The sequence below is a fragment of the Terrapene carolina genome, unplaced genomic scaffold (assembly GCF_002925995.2).
Source record: "Terrapene carolina triunguis isolate 2854851 unplaced genomic scaffold, T_m_triunguis-2.0 Scaffold17, whole genome shotgun sequence".
Classification (NCBI taxonomy): Eukaryota; Metazoa; Chordata; order Testudines; family Emydidae; genus Terrapene; species Terrapene triunguis.
In genome coordinates this window covers 1,590,228-1,616,841 of record NW_020664368.1, presented here as the reverse complement: position 1 = coordinate 1,616,841, position 26,614 = coordinate 1,590,228, and the positions used below count along the sequence as shown (strand labels likewise).

At 42.3% G+C, this 26,614-nt stretch overlaps 1 protein-coding gene across 1 annotated transcript in view; it reads right to left on the bottom strand.

Moving 5' to 3' along the window:
- Positions 1 to 20,769: 20,769 nt before the first annotated feature.
- LOC112111212 (seven in absentia homolog 3) overlaps positions 20,770 to 26,614 on the bottom strand; it is a 62,380-nt gene continuing 56,535 nt past the window's right edge. The window contains exon 2 of the mRNA XM_024206532.2: positions 20,770 to 21,527. Within this exon, the coding sequence (XP_024062300.2) occupies positions 20,934 to 21,527 (594 nt within the window). The 3' untranslated portion in view covers positions 20,770 to 20,933. The remainder of the gene's footprint in view (positions 21,528 to 26,614) is intronic.

Genomic DNA, 26,614 nt, shown 5'->3' with positions numbered 1-26,614 from the left:
GGAGATAACAAAACCTACCTCACATGTTTTTGAGGATTAGTTGGGTGGGAAAACTGCCTTGGGGATTTGGACATCTCATTCCCATTCATTTTGAATGAGAAATGGCTCTGCAGAGCTCTAGTCTTTGGCAGTGTCGAAATCACACCCTTAATATTTATAATGTACTATCCCAGTATCATTAGCAAACAAACTGGGCCCAGATTCTACTAATCACATTAAAGTAATAATAATAAAAAACCTTCCTGTTTGTAGATACTTTCCTCCCTCCATTAACATTTTTTTTTTCTAAAAAACCCCATCAAGTTGCTGGACACATTAAACAGTAGAAAAAAGAAAACGAAACAACCTTTTAAACCATCACATTTTTTAAAAAAGATGGTTCTAAAAGTGGTCCACACAGCGCCTTTGTAGCTACTTTCATTAGCATTCCTGGTTATTTTTAGCCCATGGTCTCACTGTGCATGCCGAGAGACTGTATTATAGTAAGTGCATGCTGCCTTTTAGTCCCCTGGCAGCATTTCAATCCACAAAGTACATTTTTAGTACTGCCTCAGTGTTCTATGGCACTACATTTTCATTTGCAAACTGACAATTGCTCCACAGCCATCTGTGTATTAATTAGAGGGGGAAGTGGGGGAAAACCAGCCAACCAACCAACAAAAATCAATTCGTTCCTCCCACTTGCCATTACAAGATTGATCAATCCTGCAAGGTGCAATCTCGCTGGACTGGGCCTAAGGTTATGCTAGAAAACCTAAAGCAAGGGCCATCATGTGAAATCCTCCACCCAATGCTTCATGGGAGGGTTACACTAACTCCCACCAATGCTGCACAGGGATTCACATGGTAACTCCTCCATCAATGTCAGCTGTTACAGGCATGAATCCCCTTGTTCACTGAGAGGTTAGTTCCCTTAGCATGAAACTCACGTGTAGGCACAAGGAGATAGCAACTTCATGGCTGATATGTTTGGGGTTCAAGTTTTATGCTTTGTTTTTCCTAGAGATTTGCATCCCTATCAGAGAACTGAGGTTCATCACATTTCTTTACGCACCCCACGTTAGCCTCCATTCCAGTTATGATGCTCCCATTCATCTACCAGGGCAGCTCATGAGTTTAACTCTTAACTCCCTGCTTTATGGAACAGAGACCAAAAGGTTCATGGAGTCCAATAATGCAGCCGACAGCCACCCTCTATCATGCTGTATCTTAGATGATGGGGCAGAAACTGCCTAGTGTGTATGTGCACTACTGCCCTCTGTTGGACAGAAGCAGACCTGCTCAACTGTGCATCATATACCCTATACTGTTAATCATAGAAATCACAGAAATGTAGGGCTGGAAGGAACCTCGAGAGGTCATCAGCTCCAGCCCCTTGCACTGAGGCAGGGCAGAGGAAACCTAGACCATCCCTAACAGGTGTTTGTCTGACATGTTCTTAAAAACCTCCAATGATGGGGGTTCCATAGCTAACAGAGAATCTGAAGTGATAGAAGACTGTGCTATATAAGTGGGAGGATCTCAGTTCTATCCCTGTTATCACTCTGAAGTCTGGGTAGCCATGCTGTGTAGCATAGTGACACCTGTGAAGTTCTAGGCAGCCACTAATTTGTTACAATATAGATAGGGCTTTTGTCTTTCAGGGTTTATTAATGTTATTGGGGGGAAGTGGGGGTATTTTTAGCAATTTTTGACTTTTATGTAGATGTCCAAAAATCAGTTTTTTTCAGGGCTGTCTCTTTGTATATACGGTAATGAATTATATCTATAATATATCTATTACTCATTACAGTAGTATATACTGTAATGAGTAATCTCTTTGTAACGTTCCCTAGTGCACATTAACGTAGTACTGCTTGAAACAGCACTCTGTTAAAGCGCAATAGGTAACCTTTAGTGCATGCCAGCAGGATCTACGTGGACCAATTATTGTACAACACATTAGTGAACTTCAAAAATCACACCCACATAGTCTGCATTACTGCTCCATGTAGACAAGCCCTTAGATATAAGTAACCTTTTCTAGTGTTTTGCTGATGTTTATTGGCTAAACAACCAATTTATTTACTAGTTAAAAGAAAAATCAGAAGCCCTGCGTAGAGAGGTATGGTCTATGAAGTCTAAGGATTCTAACCGGCCACAGCCCAAGTCAGCTAATACGCTGTGATAGCTTTGTTTTATTTGGTTTTGTTTAATTATGGATTAATTGAACCAACAGACAATTGCTATTTGTCTGCCAAAGAAGATATAAGTGCAAAGCAAACATTATGGTTGTGCACGTGTTTATTTTTGATTAAAACCTATATGTAAATATAGATGTGTACAAATTAGGTCTGGCCATCAAACTCTCAGCATGTTGCCTAAGTAAGCCTCAGTATCGTAAAGATTGGCACCTGTGTTTTATTGTGTTCTATGGCAATCGATCAGTTCCATCCGCAGTTACTCACATCAGTGCGTGTGCTTCATGTACGTGTTCAAGGAGGGAATTTGGCCCTTCATTTTCTTTTAGTGCCATTTTCATGAGTTTGTGTGTGAGCGAATTAAAGGTGTCTCCAGTCCAGAGCAACTACATTTTCTTTCTCTGTTTTGCTGAATTATGTAAAATACCCTTGGTGCATCTCCAAGATAGGTTCTATTAGGATTAAGTAGTAAAGACCTGGTAATTCATGTGGTGGCTGGGACTATCGTATGGACCCTGCGTTAAAGAGTGAGCTGATGCTGTGCCACTAAATCATGAATATTCACAGTGCACATCCGGTCAGTTTTGATCATTCAGGGCTATTCAAGGCAATTTCTATCAGGCATCATGAAAGCAGGAAACAGGTTCTGGGAATAAGAAAGTAAAGAAAAAGATTGAGGTTAAAGTGAATTGACAGGCAATAGGATTAGAACTCCTGCCCAATCCTGATCTTGCAAATAACTAACAGTGGCCTGAAATTAAAGAATTAAACCATGAAGGTTTTCTTGACAACTGATCTGATAGCTCCAGAAGTCTATTCCAGGGACATTCTCCTGTCAGCCCCAGGGAGACAGAAAGAACACCAAGCAAGCCATGATGACCAGCCTCCTTTTCTTTCTTCATAATCAAATGTGGAAAAGCTCTGTAATGCTAAGAAATTGTATTGCCTTTCTCTTTGTTTCCACACACTCAACCAAAATTAGCATCTAGCTACCAAAGGGCCCAAGCTGCAAAGCTGAGGTCCCTATCTCGAATTTGAAATCCCCGCCACCAAAAGTGGGGAATGTGGTGTTGGTTCAGAAGCTTTGGTTCAGCCTGAGAGAGAGCAACAGGGATCAGCCAAAGTTTGGGGGTGTTTGGACCTGGGGTTTGGTTGTATGTACTGTGGTGGTGATGGTGACCCTTTTCTCTTAGATCCAATTCTGGTCGTAAATGAGGGGAAGATTAAAGGTGGGGGACAATGAACCGTAAGTCAAGCTCTGCAGCCAGTGCACTGTTGCAATTGTTCTTTCTGTCGTAGTATTTCATTCCCACCATCTCATGATGCAGTGCCCTGTTCGTAAAAATAACCCTCCGACTCAAGCTGGTGTTACACGGAAAGAATACCAAATAGGGTTTAATGCCATTTTTCATGGCAGATATTGTGAAATGTTTTACAGATACAGATAGAAAGGTTTATTACTGCTCTTCCATGTAATACATCATCATAAGGATTTCTAGAAAATTATATACACCGGTTCAGATTAAGCAATTCTCTCTCTGAAATATCATAGCATCCTGAAAAAAAGTGTTTTTCACAATACAATACATTAGATTAATACAAAATATTTTAAGATGATAGTAGAAAATTGAACAAATACAAGCATATTCTAGACATTGGTTGAGAGAAAACAGTATGTAAGAACATAAGAAAGGCGATACTAGGTCAGACCAAAGGTCCATCTAGCTCAGTATCCTGTCTTCCGACAATGGCCAATGCCAGGTGCTTCAGAGAGAATGAACAGAACAGGTAATCATCATCAAGTGATCTATCCCCTGTCACCCATTCCCAGCTTCTGGCAAACAGAAGCTAGGGACACCATTCCTGCCCATCCTGGCTAATAGCCATTGATGGACCTACCCTCTATGAATTTATCTAGTTCTTTTTTGAACCCTGTTATAGTTTGGCCTTCACAACATCCTCTAACAAGGAGTTCCACAGGTTGACTGTGTGTTGTGTGAAGAAATACTTCCTTTTGTTTGTTTTAAACCTTATGCCTCTTAGAACTCATGTAGATACAACAAATCTCTAATATTTTCCTATGTCAATTATTCTCCTCAGGATCTGATCCACAACTTCTAACTCAGGGGTCAATTAAGGCCATACTTAACTATAAGCATGTGCTTAAGTCTATCTCTATTCAGCAAAGTGCTTAAGAGCAGCAGATACGGACCCTGGACTTCAGAAAAGCAGACTTTGACTCCCTCAGGAAACTGATGGGCAGGATCCCCTGGGAGGCTAATATGATGTGGGGGGATGAGTCCAGGAGAGCTGGCTGTATTTTAAAGAAGCCTTATTGAGGGCGCAGGAACAAACCATCCCGATGTGCAGAAAGAATAGCAAATATGGCAGGCGACCAGCTTGGCTTAACAGAAAAATCTTCAGTGAGCTTAAACACAAAAAGGAAGCTTACAAGAGGTGGAAACTTGGACAGATGGCTAGGGAGGAGTATAAAAATATTGCTCGAGCATGCAGGGGTGTAATCAGGAAGGCCAAAGCACAATTGGAGTTGCAGCTAGCAGGGAATGTAAAGGGTAACAAGAAGGGTTTCTACAGGTATGTTAGCAACAAGAAGAAAGTCAGGGAAAGTGTGGGACCATTATTGAATGGGGGAGGCAACCTAGTGACAGATGATGTGGAAAAAACTGAAGTACTCAATGCTTTTTTTGTCTCGGTCTTCCCAGACAAGGTCAGCTTGGACTGCTGTACTGGGCAGCACAATATGGGGAGGAGGTGAGCAGCCCTCAGTGGTGAAAGAACAGGTTAAGGACTCTTTAGAAAAGCTGGACATGCACAATTCCATGGGGCCTGATGCAATGCATCTGAGGGTGCTGAGGGAGTTGGTTGATGTGATTGCAGAGCCATTGGCCATTATCTTTGAAAACTTGTGGCGATTAGGGGAGGTCTTGGACGATTGGAAAAAGGCAAATATAGTGCCCATCTTTAAAAAAGGGAAGAAGGAGAATCTGGGGAACTACAGCCTCACCTCAGTCCCCAGAAAAAACATGGAGCAGGTCCTCAAGGAATCCATTTTGAAGCACTTGGAGGAGAGGAAGATGATCAGGAACAGTCAACATGGATTCACCGAGGACAAGTCATGCCTGACCAACCTGATTGCCTTCTATGATGAGAAAACTGGATCTGTGGATATGGGGAAAGCAGTGGACATGATATATCTTGACTTTAGCAAAGCTTTTGATATGGTCTCCCACAGTATTTTTGCCAACAAGTTAAAAAAGTATGGATTGGATGAATGGACTATAAGGTGGATAGAAAGCTGTCTAGATCATCGGGCTCAATGGGTAGTGATCAACGGCTCGATGTCTAGTTGGCAGCCGGTATTAAGCAGAATGCCCTAGGGGTCAGTCCTGGGACCGGTTTTGTTCAACATTTTCATTAATGATCAGGATGATGGGATGGATTGCACCCTCAGCAAGTTCATGGATGACACTAAGCTGGGGGGAGAGGTAGATATGCTGGAGGGTAGGGATAGGGTGAGAGTGACCTAGACAAATTGGAGGATTGGGCCAAAAGAAATCTGATGAGGTTCAACAAGGACAAGTGCAGAGTCCTGCACGTAGGATGGAAGAATCACAAGCACTGCTACAGACTAGGGACCCATTGGCTAACCGGAAGTTCTGCAGAAAAGGACCTGGGGATTATAGTGGACAAGAAGCTGGATATGAGTCAACAGTGTGCCCTTGTTGCCAAGAAGGCTAACGACATATTGGGCTGCATTAGAAGGAGCACTGCCAGCAGATCAAGGGAAGTGATTATTCCCCTTTATTTGACACTGGTGAGGCCACATCTGGAGTATTGCATCCAGTTTTATGGCCCCCACTTCAGAAAGGATGTGGACAAATTGGAGAGATTCCAGCAGAGGGCAACAAAAATTATTAGGGGGCTGGGACACATGACTTATGAGGAAAGGTTGAGGGAACTGGGCTTGTTTAGTCTTCAGAAGAGAAGAGTGAAGGGGGATTTGATAGCAGCCTTCAGCTATCTGAAGGGGGTTCCAAAGAGGATGGAGCTAGGCTGTTCTCAGTGGTGGCAGATGACAGAACAAGGAGCAATGGTCTCAAGTTGCAGTGAGGGAGGTCTAGGTTGGATATTAGAAAAAACTATTTCACTGGGAGAGTGGTGAAGCACTGGAATGGGCTACCTAGGGAGGTGGTGGAATCTCCATCCTTAGAGGTTTTTAAGGCCTGGCTTGACAAATCCCTGGCTCTGATGATTTAGTTAGGGTTGGTTCTGCTTTGAACAGGGGGTTGGACTAAATGACCTTCTGAGGTCTCTTCCAACCCTAATCTTCTATGTTTTTATGATTCTTGGGAAGGAAAAAAAATGTAGAATGCAGAAAATATCTTCATTATGTTTAGTGATGAAGAAACTTCAAAAGATCTGGAGGTCGAACTAAGCATTTGAATTATTATCTGAACCATAAGCAAATTGCAGAATCCTTTGTGCCTGTTTTACAAACCATTCCCTTTTGATCCAGTACTGCCAACGCCCTTTGCAGATCCAGGCCCAAACGCCCTTTGTTACTGTTATTAAGGCTCTTTTCTTTCTACCTTTGAAGAATTAGGAGAAGGTCCTAGCATACCTCACGGCCACTTTGTAGGTTTTCAGATTGCCACATGCTTTTGAATTCCCTGCACTAGTATGCACAGTGGGAAATGAGATTGTGTTAAATATATGTTAGCACTCAATCTAGACAAGAGCTGTTTCTAAAGCGAAGCCTAGGGTTAACCATTACCAGCTGATTTTAAATCCATCAGTCCCTGTCTACAGTGGGTGGTAACGTGTTTAATATCATGTTAATTACCACATGTTATAACACAATGTCATTTCCCATGGTAGACAAAAGCCCTTTGAGGCTTCCTCATTACTGGAGACCCATTCCCTAGGCATGGGGAGGGCTTTGGCAGCTGAGAGGACACCAGACTGTCCATTTTTTAGAGCAATTGAATCAAGCGGGTTTCAGCCACTGGGAGAAGAAAGGAGGCTGGGAGTGCCTGTCAGGGAGGATCAGTGAGGTACTTTTCATAGATAAATTAGAAAAGTTTGGGTTGGCAACTGGGAGAGGCTTGGGCTGGGGGCCAGAGTTGCTTGTGATGGAACAATGAGGAGATTGTTTACAGCTGGTAAGGGGTTGTACTAGGGCGCCCTGATATTTTAGGGATGGGGTCCAAAGAGGGTCTTGACAGCTGGGGAGTGGGCCAGGGATTGGATGCAGGTGAAATGGGACTGGACATAGGGTCAAGGAGTGGATGTCGTCACAGAGACACCTATGCTCAGATTTGAACATGAGCCAGACGTTCAGGTTGAGGGAATGGGGAACATTTGGGGCTGGTTCTTCAATAGAGTTAATCCATCTCTAATTATAATATAGAAATGGAAACCTGTTCTGAGCTAGGATTGGGGACCTAATAATTAGAAGGTACTTAAAATAAAACTGCTCTGGGATAGGTTAGAACGGCTGAAGGACCAGGACGCTTTTCAGATCCCAACCTGCCACAATAAAAATAGAAACAAAATTGATGCCTCAATGAAGGACTAATAACACAGTCTTAACTATCAGCAAACAGTAGGGCAAGTAATAGAATGTTAGTGCCAATAGAAATGATCGCATGCTTCATTCACCACAATGAATTCTGTCTTTTCTGAGAGGAGTTTGGGACAAACATTTGTGCAGTTGAGGGGTCAGAAGGCCTGTAGTTATCTACAGGCCAACTGTGATGTAAATGGGAGCCTATAAGGTGTTTTTAGGACTCATTCCTTCTTCAAAACAATTAAATATCAGAGTTGGCCCAGTCTGTGAATCTCTCATCAGACACTATCATGCTGTATCATTTAAAGTGAAAGGTGACATTGTAAAAATGACTCTATGGGGTTCCATGTTTATTGACATTCTTCATTAGTCAATTTGCTCAGTTGATGAGTAGTAAAAAGATGATTTGCCTAACTGCCAGCCCTGCAAACTCAAACTGGGATCTGAAAGTCAGGCTCTGGTTGTTCCTGCTTGTGCATTATCACCAGTAATGAAGAATTTGCTTGAAGATGTTGCCTCTCCTGATCCGCACTATAGGAGTCTGTTGTCCTGCTATGTGACCACAGAACACATTGAAAGTTGTGAATAGATAATGGTGTGTGTGCACACATCTTCTTGGGATACCACATTCTGGAAATGAGGGTGTGAAAAGCCTTTGCATCTCAGTATCTTCATTTCCTCTCTTTCTGCCAGCCTGTGCAGCCACACAACCAAATCTCTCCCTGCATCAGTTAAGGTTAGGTGAATTGGTTTTTTAGCCTTTTCTGCTAAAATATGTTGCCTTTTATAATGTGTTGTATAGTCCTTAATTTAATTATTAAGGTGTACAGTGTTTATGTTTTTAGAGTTCATTATGTTCATCTAATCTGACTTTGTGCATAACATAGGCCAGAGAATTTCACCAAGTGATTCCAGCATCAAGCCCATAACATGGTTGAGAGAGAGCATAAATTTAAGAAGTTTAATAGGTGTTCCTCTTATCCCACTATAATGTACATTTCAGACTAACAGCTCCAGTGCTTAAAGTGCTTGGTTAAAGGGCACTTACTCATCTAATGGTTGTGCTTTTATTTCCAGGACCAAAGAAAGGCGTCTGAGACTCACACCCATTAATAAAGAAGAGGTTTTGGAGAATCCAAGATGCAAATGGAGCATTCCCCTGGCATATATCCAGGATTCAAGTTACTTAGAATCAGTGCTTAAATTTTTCTCTGACTATGTCTTCACTGTTATATATGCTCAAGTTACTTCTTTCGAGTTAGCCTAGTTCAATCGAGATTGTCACACCCGAGCTGCTATGTTCACACTGGCACTGCACTCACTTGTGAGTTGCACTATGACATTTGGGGGCACATTCCAGGGTTTTTTGCACTGCAGTAAGCTGAGCCTCTCAATGAATTCTTCCTCAGTGAATTGTGAGAGAATTTGTCCGTCCCTTCTGGACACAAAGGGGGAATGGTGAGAAGGCACTGGCTGACTAGTGACATTAGGCTGCATCCACACTGCAGAGTGGTCACGTTAGTTGACGAGTTGTGCTATCTCAGGCTGTAGCTTGTATTCTCTAATGGGCCAGTCAAATTGAGTTAAAAGCACCATCACACTCAATTAAAGGATTTTTATGTGTGAACAGGACTCAAGATAGGGGTAGCACCAAAGTTGTAACTCAAGTTAACTTGGTAATGAAGACAAGCCCTTTGTCTGTAAACAAGGAATCTGATCTGTCAGGGAAGGAAGGATCATGGAGGCATGGTTTGAGGCTCAGGTTCAAGGGCTCCTAAGTCTGAGGTTCTGAGTTTTTCAGACCTTTCTTCTTTGAGGTAACCTCTAGAATAGAGGCCCCCAAACTGTTGTCTATGGAGTCTGGATCACTCATGGTGGGCTAGGTGCTTACTGGTGATGCTTGCAGAACATGATGCTGGCTCCTTCGAGTATGTCTACTCCACAATTAGACACCTGTGGCTGGCCCAAGCCCGCTGACTTGGGCTTGCGGGGTTTGGGCTAGGGACTGTTCAATAGTGGTGTAGACGTAAACCCCAGCCCAAGCTCCAATGTCTATAACTCAGTTAAACAGCCCCTTAACCTGAGCCCTACCAGCCCAAGTCCGCTGACATGGGCCAGCCGCAGGTGTCTAATTACAGTGTAGACATACGTCTCCTCACCTCCATCTGAGAGATACAGAACAAGAAGGAGGGGAAGATGACATGCAATACAAAAGTGAGCACTGAGATCAACTGTTTGCACTTACTGCACTAAAGACAGTTAACAATGCATAAATGGTCAGTGTGTGTTATGCATCTTCCTCTGCATCCAACTGACAGAGGATATGAGTCTGCCCGATACAATCCCTTTATTAAGACGTGGTTCCCAGTACTGTGAATGAGTTGGAGAAGACCTGCTCTAGAGGGTTAGAATGTTCCTCACATCTATTTAAATGTCCCCACTGAAAAGAAAAAGAATTGGCAATACGGGAATGATGATGGCTCCGCTAAGTGTCTTGCTCAAGAAAGAATTTTTCATCTACCCCTGCCACAAAAGGACCAGATTCACAAATACACTCCAGCCCTTTTGTGCCCCATGAGCCAGATTCCAGCCGTACATGGCCTGCTGAAAATTCCCCCTGTGCAAAGGGAGCTAAGAATTCCCCCTGTGGAGGGCATTTCCACTCAAACACTAATGGAACCATAGAAGAGTTACAGGCAGCGAGATGAACAGTTTGGTCTCTGGGGCACAGTCAGACTTCACTTAGGAAAGGACAGTCTTCTTTCTGGTATCAAAAGAGCCAGTCCCATTGTCCTTTTTCATCCTTAGAAGGATCAGTCTGGGAAGTCAGATTTGTCATTTACTAGCTAATTGTATAGCAGCACAATGGTGCCCCAATCTGGTTGACTTCTAGGTGACAAAACAATAGTCCTGTTGTTAAAAAATAATAATTTAAAGATGGTCAGAAATCTACATTATCTTCCTCAGCCCTGAGGATATCATCCTCTACTCCACATCCAGTAGAGAAGCAACTTTGAGGATTTGCCAAACTATGTTGGATCAGGCCGGCCAGCAGCCCCAATTCTTGTTACTCCTTTTGGAGGCTATTTAGCCTAATTTTTGACGAAATATATCTGGGGACAAATAGGTTCTAGTAATGACTGAATAGTTGGTACACCCTCAAGTTTGAGGACATACCAAAGCTTAACCCCCATTCCATGTTTTTAAGGACATTTGTCATAAGATACTACTATGGTAGAAAGCATTTATTTCTGAGGTATGATCTTTAGAATTTATGCCAGAGCCGTAATTAGGCCATTTTTAAAAGTCCACGAATTCTTAGTCCAATGACAAAAGGAGGTCTATGTCCAATTTTAAGTCTTCATAAGATGAACAAGTATTTTAGAAAAAAATATAGTGTGTCTGGCTTGTCTGGGGAACATCAGTGCTTCCCTATATATTCAGAATAGGTCTGAGACCCTCAATCTTCAGGATGTCTTTTCCACATCTCAATAAGGCAAAGTAATGGGCAATAATTTGGGTTCAAAGCTGAGCAATGATCACTACCAGTGCAAGGTTCTACTTTTTGGGATGGCTGCAGCACTGAAAGTATACTTTATTATTATTGTTATTATTAATTATTATTATTATTATGGTTGTTATTTTATTTACTTGTATTGCAGTAGTGTCCAGAGACCTCATTCATGGCTCAGGGCCCCATTAAGTTAGGTGTTGTACAAATAATTGGCAAGAGTGGCAGTCCACCTTCATCATCAGAGCCCACGAGCACAATCATATCTAGGCAACTGGCTCACATGAAGGATGGCTAATGCTCTAGAACTCTTGAGTCTGTGGGGAATGGTGAATAACGATGGTGGTTTTGAGACTCTGCTGGAGGCCTCGTAGTCCTACCACACCCCATCCCAGAAAAGAGCAGTAAAGAAGTCCTTCAGGCTGCCTGGAGTGGCTGTGGGGGAAGCAGCCAACCAGAGAGGCTGCAGGGAGCCATATAAAAGGAGCTGCAGAGCTAGAGACAGTCAGTTTCTGCCTGGAGCTGAAGGAGTATGGATGCTCTTCCTGGCTGGCTGAGGGAGCTACAGGACCATGGACAGAGCAGTTGCAGTCAGGGACCTGGGGAGCAAGAAGGAGCTCTTGGCTGGCTGCTGGGATTGAATACAAGACTTCAGTCCTACGGTAAGGATGAAGCATTTGTGAAGGTGCTAGGGCTATGGGGAAGTGGCCCAGGGAACTGTAGCAGCATAGTGAAGAGTTAAAGGGGACAGAGCAGCATGTGGCTGCTATTCACAGAGTTCCTGGGCTGGGACCCAGAGTAATGGGTGGATCTGAGTTGTCCCTCCCCATTAGCCACAGGGGAAGTGGCTTGAATATTGAAATGTGATACTCCCTGGAAGGGGAACTGAACTGCTTAGTGGCTGAGCTGGGCTCCACCCTGTTACAGTCAGCCGTTCCAGACACCTCATTCTGAAGGGAATGACCCTTTCTTTCTTTCTTTCTCTCTCTCTCTCTCTCTCTCTCTCTCTCTCTCTCTCTCACACACACACACACACACTGTTCCATGCATGGTGAACGCCACATTTGCTTTACATTTCAGGTGGATCTCTTTTGGATTAGCTGGGGGTTCTTGAGAAGACCAGAGTACTTAGACTTCACATAAAGTTCTTAGGGTATGTATACACTTTGAGCTGGAGGTGTAAATTCCAGCTGAAGGAAACAGACCCATGCCAGCTCTAATCAAGCCAGCATGCTAAAACTAGAGTGTAGCCACAGCTGCATGAATGGCAGGAGACTCTAGCCTCTCCAAGGATGTACGCATCTCAGACTCTAGAGTTTGCATGGGTAGGTATCCTCAAGCTGGAATTTACACCTCCATCTTGAAATGTAGGACATACCCCTAGAAGTAAGAGCAATAGGGCTTGGTCAGCCAGTGCAGTGCAAGTGTATTATTTGAACAGAAATCAGTGTCTCCTGCCATGCAGGAAGCATGGGAATGATGCATAACGATGTGTTGTTTTGAGACCTCAGGCAAAATTCTTGACTAGGTTAGTCTTGCATTTTCATTTGAATCAATTTCTTTGTCAATATATTTGCCCCTCCCACCCCCCAAAAAGCCTTCGTATTTACCAAGCTGCATTACTTGGATGTTAAAGGAGCTGTTCATTATTCCCTTGATAGGAAAAAGCAGTTTTGGAAGTCCACAAGGTTTATTTGATAAAATAAATACAAAGCCAGGATATCCCAGTTCTGGGGCTATCTAAATGGATTAAATTATGTATTCAGATATGCTATATTTTAGGAGGAATTCAGTACCTGAAGGACTTAAAGCTCATTCTTGGAGAGGGATAGCAGCTACTGCAACTTGTATTTCATATGTGTCTATTGCTAAGATTTGTAAGGCTGCTGTCTGGAGCCTTAACACTTTCACATAGCACTATTCTCTCAGTATTGAGTCCTCGTTGGATGCCCAGATGGAGAGAACAGTGAGTGGCAGGCTTCAGCCCTCTTCCTGAAGATTGTCACTGTTTGCTAGTCTTTTAGGCCGGGTGTACACTACCATGGTAAATCGATCTAACTTACACAACTTCAGTTAGATGAATAATGTAACTGAAGTCGATGTAGTTAGATCCACTTACCAAAGTGGCTACGCTGCATTGTGTTGAAGGGAGAGCATCTCCCGTCGACCTCCCTTATCCTTCTTGCGGAGGTGGAGTACACAAATCGATGGGAGAGTGCTCTCCCATCTATTTAGCATGTCTTCACCAGACCTTGGGAGACATGAGTTTAATTTCCTGCTCTGCCACAGACTTCCTGTGTGACCTTAGGCAAATACTTCTCTACCTCACAGGAGTATTGTGAGGCAACATACATTAAAGGTAGGGAGGCATTCGTATGGTAATAGGCACCACATAAAAACCTTAGATAGGAATCCACTGACCATCCACTGACCTCTGCCTCAGAGAGTTAAAAGAAATGTTTGGAGTAGAGAGGAAGGGAGAGACAGGGGCAGGGCTTTCATACCCTCAGTGCCATAATATTGAATCCAAGGGAAATCCATGCAGAATCGCAGTATTCGTTCCAAGACTCCTCCTCTTACCCATACTGCTTCTGAGATAATACTCATATAATTAAAGGGACCCTGATAGCACATATTAAAATGCAGTCCTACTCCGAAAAGTATTTATATAAAAATTATACGTTCTTACACCAAAGATCTGCTCCCTAAAGGTTCACTACATTCAAAGCATTCAATGACTTGCATTGCAAGGTGCTGTTGTAGTAACTGAACCTACAAATTTACCCTACTTGTAAGCTCTCAAGCATGAAAAGTAAGTGAAAGTTTATAAAATGTTGCAATAACCTCTAACAATAAATGTTGATGTGAAAATGTGCAAAAGGGAGACAGACTGAATTAGTCCAAACAAAAAGGCCTAATGATCTAACTCAAGGACTGTGTTGAGTTCATGCCTAGTGAAGAAGACACATGTGGGACCAGAAATCAATGGATCAACATTGGTGTGTCAGAAATTATACCTAACTGGTGAACAAAATAATGAGGAGTGGGCTATTCCACCTATCACTCTCTTTTGGGGTTTGTGAAGAGGCGGACTCACTTCTGGAGCTTCTCCTAGTGTCCAGGGGTAGCATAGTGACTCTCTCCCCATCTGCCCCCTCTTGACAGATGCTCTGGTCCTCCCATGGTCCATCTCTTCCCATGACTCAGCCAGATCATGATTTAAGTCCACCCTTCCACGGTAACAAAGTCCAACAAACCAAGTCCAAGACCTTTGTATTAGATTTTTGGCTGCAACTCTGGGCCCTGTGCTCCTCATGCCCTTCTGCCAGGGCTTTCAGTTCTCCTTATCTCCTTCTCAGGGGCTTCACACCACCTTCTCCAGTGGCTGGAGGGGAACCTGGGCCTTCCCACTATACTGGGTTCCAGCCCAGAGACACTAGAAATAGCAGCCAATGTCTGCTTCATCCAACTCCTTGCTGCTGCCTCCCTGGGCTTCTTCCTACTCAGCCTTTTTGAAGCTTTCTTCTCCACAACCTCGCCAGGATCACCTTTCCCTCAGGGATGGGGTTCTGAGGGCCCTCCCCTAGGATCCCCCAATGAAATCAAAATCCCAAACCAAAGGTGCAAACTCAAACCAACTTCCGCCCTTCCAGGGCCAGAATTTCATGCCTCTGAAATTCCCCTTGTTGTTTCTCCAATGAACACCTCCCAGGGCGCTCTCCCTGGAAGTCTAAATAGTGCCTGTTCATCAGGGCTGGAGCCTGCTCTCTCCTGGCCTCCTACCAGACTTCTCTATTCAGGAGCAGAACCCAGAGCTCACTCAGGTTCCTCCTTGACTCTGCTGGTATCTCTACTCTATCTAGTCCCAGAGACTCTCTCCCTGTAGCCCCTTTCTGCTCTCCACTCTCTCTCTTTATAATCCTCTTCCAGCCCCTCCCCAGCTGCGCTTCATCTGCATTTAAGTCTGGGGTGCCCTCCAGGTGCAGCTCAGTATGTTAATTGGCCTGTCAGGCCCACATTAACCCTTTCACACACCCCATCACCAGGTCCTTTTAAAAGAAAAGACTTGAGGAGGGAGAAGGGGGAACAACCTGAGAGCTGTCTGAAACAGCTACTGGTTGAGAGATGGGTAAACTGGAAGGTGTGAACTGTAGCATCAAGGCTTCCGCTCCTACCGTCTTCTGGATCTACCATGATACCATCGGGTCTCATCATCCTGATCCTGAGAGATATCCTGACCAGACCAGGTCAGAGAGAGGGCTATAGATGACATCACCACCTTCACCTCCACCGGCTCCAGCTAAATCCTGAATACCACCTGGGAAGTGAGACTTGTCACTCCTTGCCCCTTGTGTATCCTTTTCCTTCCCCACTTTATTTCTCCTCTTTCCTCTCTCTCTCTCTCGCTCTGTTTGCCTTTTCTTTGATAAGAGTCTGGCTTAGGCGGCCAAGAGCATATATTTTGCAGCCCTGCTGTAAGCTAGTGACCAAAGAGGCAGCTAGAAGCAAAGCCCTAAACAGCCTGATGTTGGTACAACTTGCCAGGTCTCTGAGTGACGGATAAGAAGACTGTGTGCCATGCCTGTGTTTTTCCAGCAATGAGGTTGTAAAGGAGAGTCAACACCAGAGATAGAAGCTGCATTTTCTATCTTTGTTGTTCTTTTCTCTCCCCTCTTATGTGTGTTTTGTCTACTAGGAAATGGGATTGGACTTTAACAGCATCAGCAAAAACAACAGCTCTAGACCATCTCAGCTAACTTCTTCTCTTTTCCGTAAAAGGACACTACTATCTTTAATAACATCTACAAGACTGTCAGTGGAGGAGGGGCGGGGGGAGCTTACTTCTAAAACCTACAGCTAAAGGGAATAAGGAATGTTGTTAAAACAAAAACCTTGTTTAATACTTTACATTTCAAATGCTTTAACTGTTTTTTCTTCTCTTCTGTATCTTTAAGAAAAGGTTAAAAAGATTGTTTTTTTTTTTTAATGGTGAGTTTGCAAGGGTACTGAGCAGGCTGAGGGCTCTGTACACCAAATCCCAAACCTTGTTTATAACTTTAATGTTGGACAGTAACAGGGTCATAATAATGCCTTTGACTCTTTGGGCCTATGTATTACATCAAAATTAATACAACAGCACACCGCTTCCTCTGTGTGGCTCTGCAGAAGCAAATACATTCAGAGAACAGTTACTGGTGATGTAACGTTTCTTTCTGAAGGCCAGTTCATGCCTTTGGATATATGTGTGCGTCCCTAATGTCTTCAAATGTTGCCCTTCTTACATCTGTGGTACCCCATTGTCTTCAATGATAATTGAAGACAGGCTTTTGCCCTAACAATTCTTTCAATGATGCATGTGTCAGAATATGAGAGACAGGTCTCTTTCTCCTAGCTGTGGTGAGTATGTACTGCTCACTGGATGAAAAGGTAGTGAGAACTTCTGTTTGTGTCTAAAGTAAACAGCTCTGTCTCTGAATACACAGATCTCTTGTGTAAGGAGATGTCATTTTGACATAGTCACTTTTGGGAGTAGAACCCACATTAACGCATGCTGTCAGATGCTGATGCATGCTCTTATGGTTTGCGTGTTGTAGCATGAATGGCATGCACCGAAAGGTAACCAGTGCCGCAGTACTGGCCCTCCAGGCTTCACTCCTCAGAGATGTTGAGCGAGGCACTCTGCAGTGATAGCTATCTTTTTTTTAAGCAAATAATTAGAAATTTTATTCCAGAGTTCATATTCTCTCCTGGTTTTGTTGGTTTGTTTATTGCTCTGTGTGTGTTTATATTGGAGGGAATGTAATGTTATGAAGTAATGTTCCAACAGGAAGAAAACTATCCTCCATCTTGCCACCCAGAGCAGGCTTCCCCATTATTTTGAAAGCAAGATGAGTGGCTGATGAGACCTAATTGACTTATAAAGAGTCATATATATATGGTGTGGGCTTAATTCTGGATAGGGGGTGGGGTGGGCTAAAAGGACTAGTGTCCTCTTACTGAAGACCCTAAGGTAGAATTCTGTTGGTTAGAGCAGGGAAAGAAAGTCAAATTTTCTAATCTGACTGTGTGCAATTCACTTGGCCCAGCCTTACAGGAGTGTTATGAAAATTTACTAGGCTAGGCCCCAAATCTACTCATGTACCCTTCACCATGAAGGCTGATGATAATGGGAGGGGGGGGGGGAACTAATGTTGTTATTCTCATTTGTCAAAAAAATATTATCACCCTAGGCAAGTGGGGAAATAGAATTTTACAAGACTGACTTAGCTCAGCCTCAATTTCCTCATTACTAAAACAAGGATAGTTATTTATCTCACAGATATGTAAGGCTTAATTCATCAATGCTTCCAAAGGGCTTTGAGATCCTTGGATGGAATGTATGCTAGAAGCACTGAGTGTTCTAGTATAATATTAGTCCAGAAGTGAAAAATCCAGGTTCTCATTTGTGAAAGCAAGCCCTGGTTGCCTTTCAGCCATGACAGGAGAGGTATAAAAACCTATAGTAAGGCCATTTCAAGGATGCATGCAAACCAAATTTCACCGATTCTATTTGCCAACATTTTTTGATTTCTGTAGCATTGTTTCCCCACTGAAATAGTCCACGTCACCTTCACTTTATGTCAGCAAAGGGTTGGTCATGCATTTTGAACAATGAATCAATTATAATGCCTTCTATGTCAGGAGATACTATACAAATCTGAAAACATTTGAGTTTTATTTAGCAGGATACTCCAAAAGAAGCCATGTAAAGGGAACCACTTAGCTTGACCATGATTAATTTGGGGAGCAGCTATACCTCTAGTGTTCTGCATTCTGTCATCCCCACCCAGAATAGAAAACTATTTCATTATCAGGTTCATATGCTTTTACCTTAGCATACAAAGGCCTGGGCTGGTTTAAGCTAGTGGAGCTGTATATTTTGTATATATATATATTAAGTTCAGTAAAAGAACATTTGCCTGAGGAGCTGGAGACTCCAGTTTAAATCCACAATATGCCAATGATTTATTTATTACTCTTATTTAAGAAAATGTGCAGCAGTTTCCAGTTTTGAATATTTAACTGTGCATAGAAAAAATAAGCTGCTCTGAAATGCCTTTCATTTTAGTGCATGAATATAACCAGCACATTCCAACCAGAATTCACTTAGAGCAGAGAACTACGCTACAGCTTACACTGTAGCACTGTGATCCCATTATTGAGCCTGACACTTCCTTTTTAGAAGTCATACTTCATTTCTATCCACTTATGAATGGCAGGCCCGAGCCTGTTGAGGAAATCTTGACTTCTCTTTGATTTTCAGTGCTACCAGCTGGGATAAAATCCTAGGTAAAGAGTCAATGAATGTCTGTAGCTCAGTATTATCTTCCTGGTATTCACCTCAGAATCAGGAAAAAATTAAAGGCAGGGTTCCACCACCGATTTTTACGGATGAGCAGAGTGGGGCCTGAGCCACACTGTTCAGATCCAGACTTTCCCATTGGTAGAGGGGCATTTGGACTTGGAGATTTTGGCATTGTTTTTACTAGGAAACAAGGCGTGTTCTTAACTTGAGTTAGCTGGCATATGGTAACTAACATGAGTAAACAGCTAGTGATGACAAGGCAGTTTGTAGTTTTCATGTGACTTACTAGGTCAAAGTAAACCCTAGGTTCTCCCACTCAACCTGCTAATACATGTGAAAATTGCAAACTACCTTGTCTTAACTAACATGAGGTAAAATCTTAGTGAACTCAAGCTAAGAACACATCTTTTTTCAAAGTGAAGATGTACATTTAGTTTATCCTTCTATAAACAGTGATCAGTCACAAAGTTCAACTCCACATCTGGATCTGAACTTGCCTTAAATTTGGGGATACTCAGATCCAGGGTATTGGAGCTGATTCAGTACCAGAAATGGGTCAGAATCAAGAGCTATCACAGAATAATAGCTCTATGAAAAACGCACACATTTTCATGACACTACTCTCACTTGGTTTCCTATGAACACTTTTGAGCAGGGGGATGTATAGAAAAAGGGGGGGAGGAATGTAAAGTTGGAGGACAAAGATTCATATTGCAGGTACATATTCCAGCTGTCACTTTAAAATCTGTATTAATGAGTGAAAGCCATGAGGCTGAGGGCCAGGAATACAACAGCACAATCACGCTGCAATACTTATCCTGGAAACTTTGGCGGGCTTTAGATTTCTTTTCTGAAAAATGCCCTTTGAATATTTGAGAAAATAAATGTTAAACAATGAAAGCCCTCATGATAGATTATGGATACCTTGATTTTTAGAGACAGATTGGTTTTCCTCTAGCAAGCCAGCCACTCTCGAGAGCGATATGAGAATATAACTTAATTTGGTTCAATATGACGTCCAGCTGGGTGGTGGTATCTGATTTAAAGGGTTAGATTTCCAGGCCCTGGATCAGTGAGGAGTGAATACTCTGTAAAGGTAGTGGGTTTTTCTTCAAGTGGACAGTGTAATCTAAGGGATGAATGGATCATCAGTGCCTGTTCTATATAATGAGAGGCCAAAGCATGTCCTCTAGGGTGTGTCTACATTGCAGCTGCCTGCATGCCTTCCAATCCAGGTAGATGATACGTGCTAGCTCTGCTTGAGCTAACACAATAAAAATAGGAGTGTGGAGCTGCCCTAGTACAAGCCCACCCAACCCACTGGGTCTGTACTCAGGTGGCTAACACATACCACCACCTGTGCCACAATGTCCACGCTACTATCTCTAGTGTGCTAGCTTGAGCGACCATAGCATGTCTGTTTATCCAGGCTGGGGGGCAAGCTCCCAACTGCAGAGTCGACATGCCCTTAGACTATAAGCTTTTGGGGGAAAGGACTGTCATTTATTATATGTTTGTACAGTGCCTAGCACAATGTGGCCCAACTTGTTTGTGGGCTTTAGTCTCCACCTCATTAGCAGTGTTAAATGATCATGGCTGTTATTGTTGTTAATAAACAATAACTGTGGGATAAATATGATCTGCCATTTGATATTAGGTCTATGATTCCCCCTGGCCTTTAAATAATGATAGTGGCTCCTAGAGGTGGTGGGTCATATGATGCAATGTTCTATGCAGACCATCTGCTGAGGTCTGATGGAGTATTGCATGCTGGAGCTTGCCATCTTCTTGCGTAGTGCCTTAAAGCTTTGGACAGCTGCAAGTTGCTCCATTTTAAGCAAACTAATTGCAGTCCCCCACTTCCTATGCAGTTGCTAATGAGTGACACCCACAAATGGGCCAAGCAAGAACCTCTGTCCCATAGAAAATATTTCACCTTACTACCAGGAACAGAGAGCTTCATTAGTACTTGGTTATTAGGCAGACACTAAAGGAAAAGTATTTGCATAGTGTATCCAAACCAAGGATTCTACAAGTCACCCTGCTGGTTCTTTCCATGCTGGCAGTCTCTGCTCAAGAGATTCAGTGGCTTATTTTGATGGAGACAACAACTTGATTATCACCGTTAAAATGTGTCGTAAAATTGTATTAACAAAACAGCGAATACATTACACAAAGGCCTTAATCACTGGATGTTTACATAATGCCCACTGTGGACAGGTACGAAAGACCACAAAAGACCTGAGACCCCCAAAAAGTCCATTAGTTCTGGCTTTCTCCAGCTGCTGAAGCACAGAGTTTTCTTCTTTACATTTCTGCTTCAGCAGCGTGAACTTTGCTCGCAGTTATTGCAATTCCTATAGCCAGGCTTCCATTATCAGAGAAGAGCTGGGCCAGTGAGGTGTTAAGGACAAGGCAATCGCCGTCTGATATGACAGAGTCAACGCACTCCAGGACCGATCTCGGGGTAGCTTCCCACTTCAGGCGCCTCTGATTCCTGTTGAGCTCAAGCCTGTAGGTGAAGTTATCGGCTTGTGTGGGGGTGCCAATCAACATCATGGTGGCAAAGAACTGGGGGTGGCCTTCGTATTTCTCCTGCTTCCTGATCACAAGCAAAAAATAGTGGCCCAGGCAAGAATGCATTATTATCCAATCTGTTGGTGCAGGGAGGTGCATGTCTGTGGCCAGGAAAACAATCTCTGCCCCATGAAGGATGTTGATCCGATGCGTCTGTCTCAGATGTGATACCACCACTTCTACATGGCCTTCCCATTGACAAGAAAACAGAGGGCACATGCAAGGAATCAGTTGCGGGTCATGCACTGTCTCGAGGGGATGGTGGGAATGAAGGCTGCCTTGCTCTGTGGAGGTCTGACCGACTGCATGCCTGTTTGACACATACTGCAAGAAGAAGAGAAAAAAAACATGATGAAAGCTGGGGATACCATTCCAGGCACTGACTTGGAACATACTTACAGGGCCTGGTCCTGAGAGGTGCTGAGCACCTGCAAATCCTATTGACATCAATGGAAGCAGAAGGAACTCAGCACCTTTGAGATCAGACATACCCACTGTGAGCAAGATGTGGACTTGTATAGACAGCAAAAGGTGCCAGCAGCTGTCTCGTTCTGCAGGGGAAAAGATAAACCAGCAGGACTGCAATAAATCATCTTAAATGAAAGTGATGTATGTGTTTTAAAAAGCAATTGCATTAGTTCAAGGGAAACAAATCTGTATTTTGTAAAAAACAAGGAGAGTATGGGGCATTTTATGCAGTTATGGCTCCTAGAGCTCCTAACAGGGAAATGCAATATTTATAGCTTTATTACCCTTTAATGAGACACTCTGGCAAACATGTACTTTTTTTTTAAATCTGAAATAACATGTTGCATAACACATAATTTGTGAACCAAAATCAATTTTCATTGCGTATGATGGCCTCAGTATTTTTCTTTATGAAAAAAAATACTTTGTGCCTAAATCTTGCTTTTTTATCCATATATAGATCTAAAGGTGGACACACAACAGATTGAGGCAGTGGCACAATAGCCCATGTACAGAGACACCAGCTCTTGGAGTCCTGGTGATTGTGTCAACATTTCAGCTTTCATTAAAAAAAAAATACAAGTTTCTATCCTCATGGGTGTGAAGAAACACTCAATTTATATTTTTGAGTTTAATTGATGAAGTGACCTCTGCCTCAGTCTGCGGGCATCCTGAAACAATAGCTCTGAGCGATAGGAACTGTCTCATACATCTCAATGGGGAGCTAACTCCAAGATCCACTGCTCTGAGAGGACCTGCCAACACCTCTTCAGCACAGGATTTTGTGAGTGACAGAGGAAAAAGAATGCAGTGAGTATTCAACCCTTCAAAGTTCGCTTGACACTAGTGGCAGTTTACTACTTGAAACCCAAGTCTCTTTACCCATTTTCAGCCATGGGAGGTGTTCATGCACCAGCAAAAGCAATGAGAGACAATGAGCATGCTGTTGCAGAACAAACCATGTGCTGAAATGAATGTGTTGATATAATGTTTTGACACTTTGTCCGGCAATACTGTTCATTTTAACACATTTCACCTGAAGTAGGAAACAACAGTATGTATCAGAACAGCTATCACCCGCCCCTCTCCTGATTATGTCTCTAGTAGAACTGGGAATTTATCAGGCCATTTGGCGTTCGCTTGTGAATGTCAAGTTGCTGAGGCCTAACTATCCCACCCTGTCCCACATTCTGGACTGAAGTCTCCTTCCATTATTATTTCCACATCACTTGGACTTTGTCACCCCAGACATCCTGGGGGATATCCACTCGTAAATTGCCCCACTATGTAAATGATCAATATTCACTTGAAAGGCATGATTGTATAGTCTAGGCTTTTCAGGCTATTGAATTTTGATATGTAACCTCTAAAGCTACAGTGGGCAGAAGACAGTGTTAAATGTGCTGCTGTGTAATTGGTGGTACTCACTGAGACCCTGTACATCTACTTTCTTCGATATTTGATGCAAAGAGTAATGGATCATTTAAACATGTACTGAACCATCTAGTACTTGCTTTGGAGAATTATTACTCCAAATTATTATGTATGTATTTTGTTGTGTTAAAATCCAAGAATTTAAAATTTCCAACAAGATACTGAACCAAAGATTGATAAATAACCAGCATTGCCTGGAAAATAAAGTAGATCATTATAAACTAATTAAGGTGTCTGCCTTTAGCTGCCTGCTTATCATAAAGGGATGACAGGTTCACACTTTATCCTGCATTTCTTCCTTCTTCTTATTTGGATGAAAGTTATAGTTAATTTAAACCATATTTTGGTGAAGGAGGTTATTGCGACAGCAGATCATAAAAGGCCCTTTTTTAAATCACTGAAATGCTAATTGCTTCATAAAATGAATTCTAATCTCCCCATCTAATACAATGGGTGTGAGCAATTACTTTCACTCAGCAAATTGTTAATGCAACATTAGTGATTATACTAATTAAAACTAATGAACTCTTACTCACATGCTGATAAGCCTCTCAACCACTCAACAAATTCCAACCGTCTATCAGTTTTATTTAACTTCCATTTTGGAAGATGGATCTTAAATTAACCTCTGGAATAACATTCAAAATTAGGTTTTGAAATGTAAAGCTTTATTAACTGTGTATAATTCCTCTCCAAAGATTACCAGAGTCAGAGAAACCATTTCCATTGAGAGTGTAATTGAATTTAAAAATGTATTCTCCTAATTTGATAAGTTACACTAGCATGGTGTATAATGGTAGCTCATCCATCTGAATCGTAGTCAAGGTAAAAAAAAAGACATGTCTCTGCAAATATCATGCTATGACAATCATTCTTTAGTGGCTCAGAAGCTTTGTAAATAATTTGTAATGAATAATTTAATTCATTGAATTTTACCTCTTCCTAGCTTTGTGAATTTTCCACAAACAAATTGTGAATTTCTCAAATGTATTCAGTATTGGAAAGGATTTGTTATATCATTTCAGTGAAGAATGCCAGGTTGGTATCTTGTTTCAGGTCAGATTAGTATGAAATACTGGAACTTCAAGATAGGTTGATTACATGAAGGTCACATGGTGAGTTTCTATTGTCTGACTGGATAACAGCAACCCTTGGCATTGAGTTTCTGGTGTGAATACTTACACGTATGAATTCAAAATTCACTTCTGCAAATATTTTGCAAGATTTGTTTAAAATCCATAGTCTCAATGAACATTCCTGCCAGAAAACTCATTTGCTAGAATATCTCCTAAAACCCTTGAGATTTAAGTGGTATATAGGCCTTTTGCTGGTTCTACGCACAGGCATGAGTTGCACCCACACACACAAAGAGGCATGAATATAACAATAGTGAATTAGTTTAAGTGTTCAAATGAATACTTATGAACTTTTCCCCATGTTTGACCCACACAAACAGCTTCCTTCTGTCATTTTTTTTAAAGGTAAGACTTATTGGACTGTGGTTCTCTTTAAAAACAAACAATCAAGTGCAATGCCTAACTGATCCATTTGCTAAAAGGCATATTCATAAATACATGGCAAACTCAGCTGAATTACAAAACAAGAGAGAGGACGTTTGGGTTTGTTGTTAAGATGAAGAAGATCCAGGTTCAGTTTCTGTCTCTTCCACACATTTTCTGTTTGAACTTGGGCACATCACTTAATCTCTCTCTGACTCCATTCTCCAGCTGTAAAACAGGGATCATGAGCTTTCCTTTCTTGCACCATTTGTCTGTCTGGACTATATAGACTGTCAATTCTTTGAAGCAGACAGTGTCACCACAAGCGCATATACAGCACCTAGCACAATGGGGCCCCGATCTTCATTAGGACCTGTTAGCACTACTGGGATATAAATAATCTGAATATTTTAGATCTACACTAATGTATGTGAGAGAAGAATTTGGCCTTTGCTTTAGTAATGACTGAGGACCGTAGGGTTATTCGTTTCTGTTAGCTGACAGGAAAATGAGAACATCACGCTCAGTGAGCAGGGGTGACTCTCTTTGTACCTGGCCAATAAGGATTGCTGACAGAAGAGCAACTGCTGTTAGTAGTCAGATCTTTCTGGATACTTGTATAACTGGGTTTTATCCAGTGATCACAGCGTGCTTTAGAAACATCAATTAATTCTCACAAAATCCTTGCTTATTTGCTCAGACAGGTCATGGGCCTGATCCAAAGTCAAAGTCAATGGGAGTCTTTGCACAGGGTCACTCAGCAAATCAGTGGCAGAGCAGAAGATAAAACCCAGGAGTCCCAACACCCTGCTCTTCCCAGAAGACTGCACTCTCTTTATACTGCCATTTTGGCAGTAGATGGGATTTTTCTTAATTTTTAGTAACGCTTTTGACACAGTCCCATATGACATTCTCATACACAAACTAGAGAAATGTGAGCTAGATGAAATTACTATAAGGTAGGTGCTCAACTGGTCGAAAGACTGTACTCAAAGAGTAGTTATCAATGGTTCACTGCCAGACTGGGAGGATGTATCTAGTGGGGTCCCACAAGGGTCTCTCCTAGCTCTGGTACTATTCAACATTTTCATTAATGACTTGTATAATGAAGTGGAAAAAATATGCAAATGACACCAAGCTGGGAGAGGTTGCAAGCACTTGGGAGGACAGGACTAGAATTCAAAATGACTTTGACAAATTGGAGAATTTGTCTGAAACCAACAAGATGAAATTCAATAAAGACAAGTGCAATATACTACACTTTGGAAAGAAATATCAAATACAAAAATAGAAAATGGGAAATAACTGGCCAGGAAGAAGTACCACCGAAAAGGATCTGGAGTCATAGTTGATCAGAAACTGAACATGAGCCAAAATGTGATGCGGTTGCTAAAAAGGCTAATATCAATCTGGGGCACATTAACAGGAGTGATGTATGTAAAACACGAGAAGTAACTGTCCCACTCTCCTCAGCATTGGTGAGGCCTCAGCTGGAATATTGTGTCCAGTCTGGGGCACTGCTCTTTAAAACAGATGTGGACAAATTGGAGAGTGTCTAGAGGACAACAACGAAAATGATATGTCATTTAGAAAACCTGACCTATGAGGAAACATTAAAAAAAACCGGAGCATGTTTAGTTTTGAGAAGAGAAGACTGAGGGAGGACCTTATATGTTTAAATATGTGCAGGGCTGTTATAAAGAGGATGGTGATCAATTGTTCTCCATGTCACTAATAGTAGGACAAGAAATAATAGGCTTAATCTGCAGCAAGGCAAATTTAGGTTAGATATTAGGAAAATCTTTCTAACTCCAAGGATAGTTAAGTACTGGAATAGGTTACCAAGGAAGGTTGTGGAATCCCTGTCACTAGAGGCTTTTAAGAACAGGTTAGACAAACACCTGCCAGAGAGACACAGGTTTATTTGCTCCAACCCCAGTGCAGGACGCTGGACTTGATGACTTCTCGAAGTCACTTGCAGCCCTACATTTCTGATTTTTTGTGAAAATT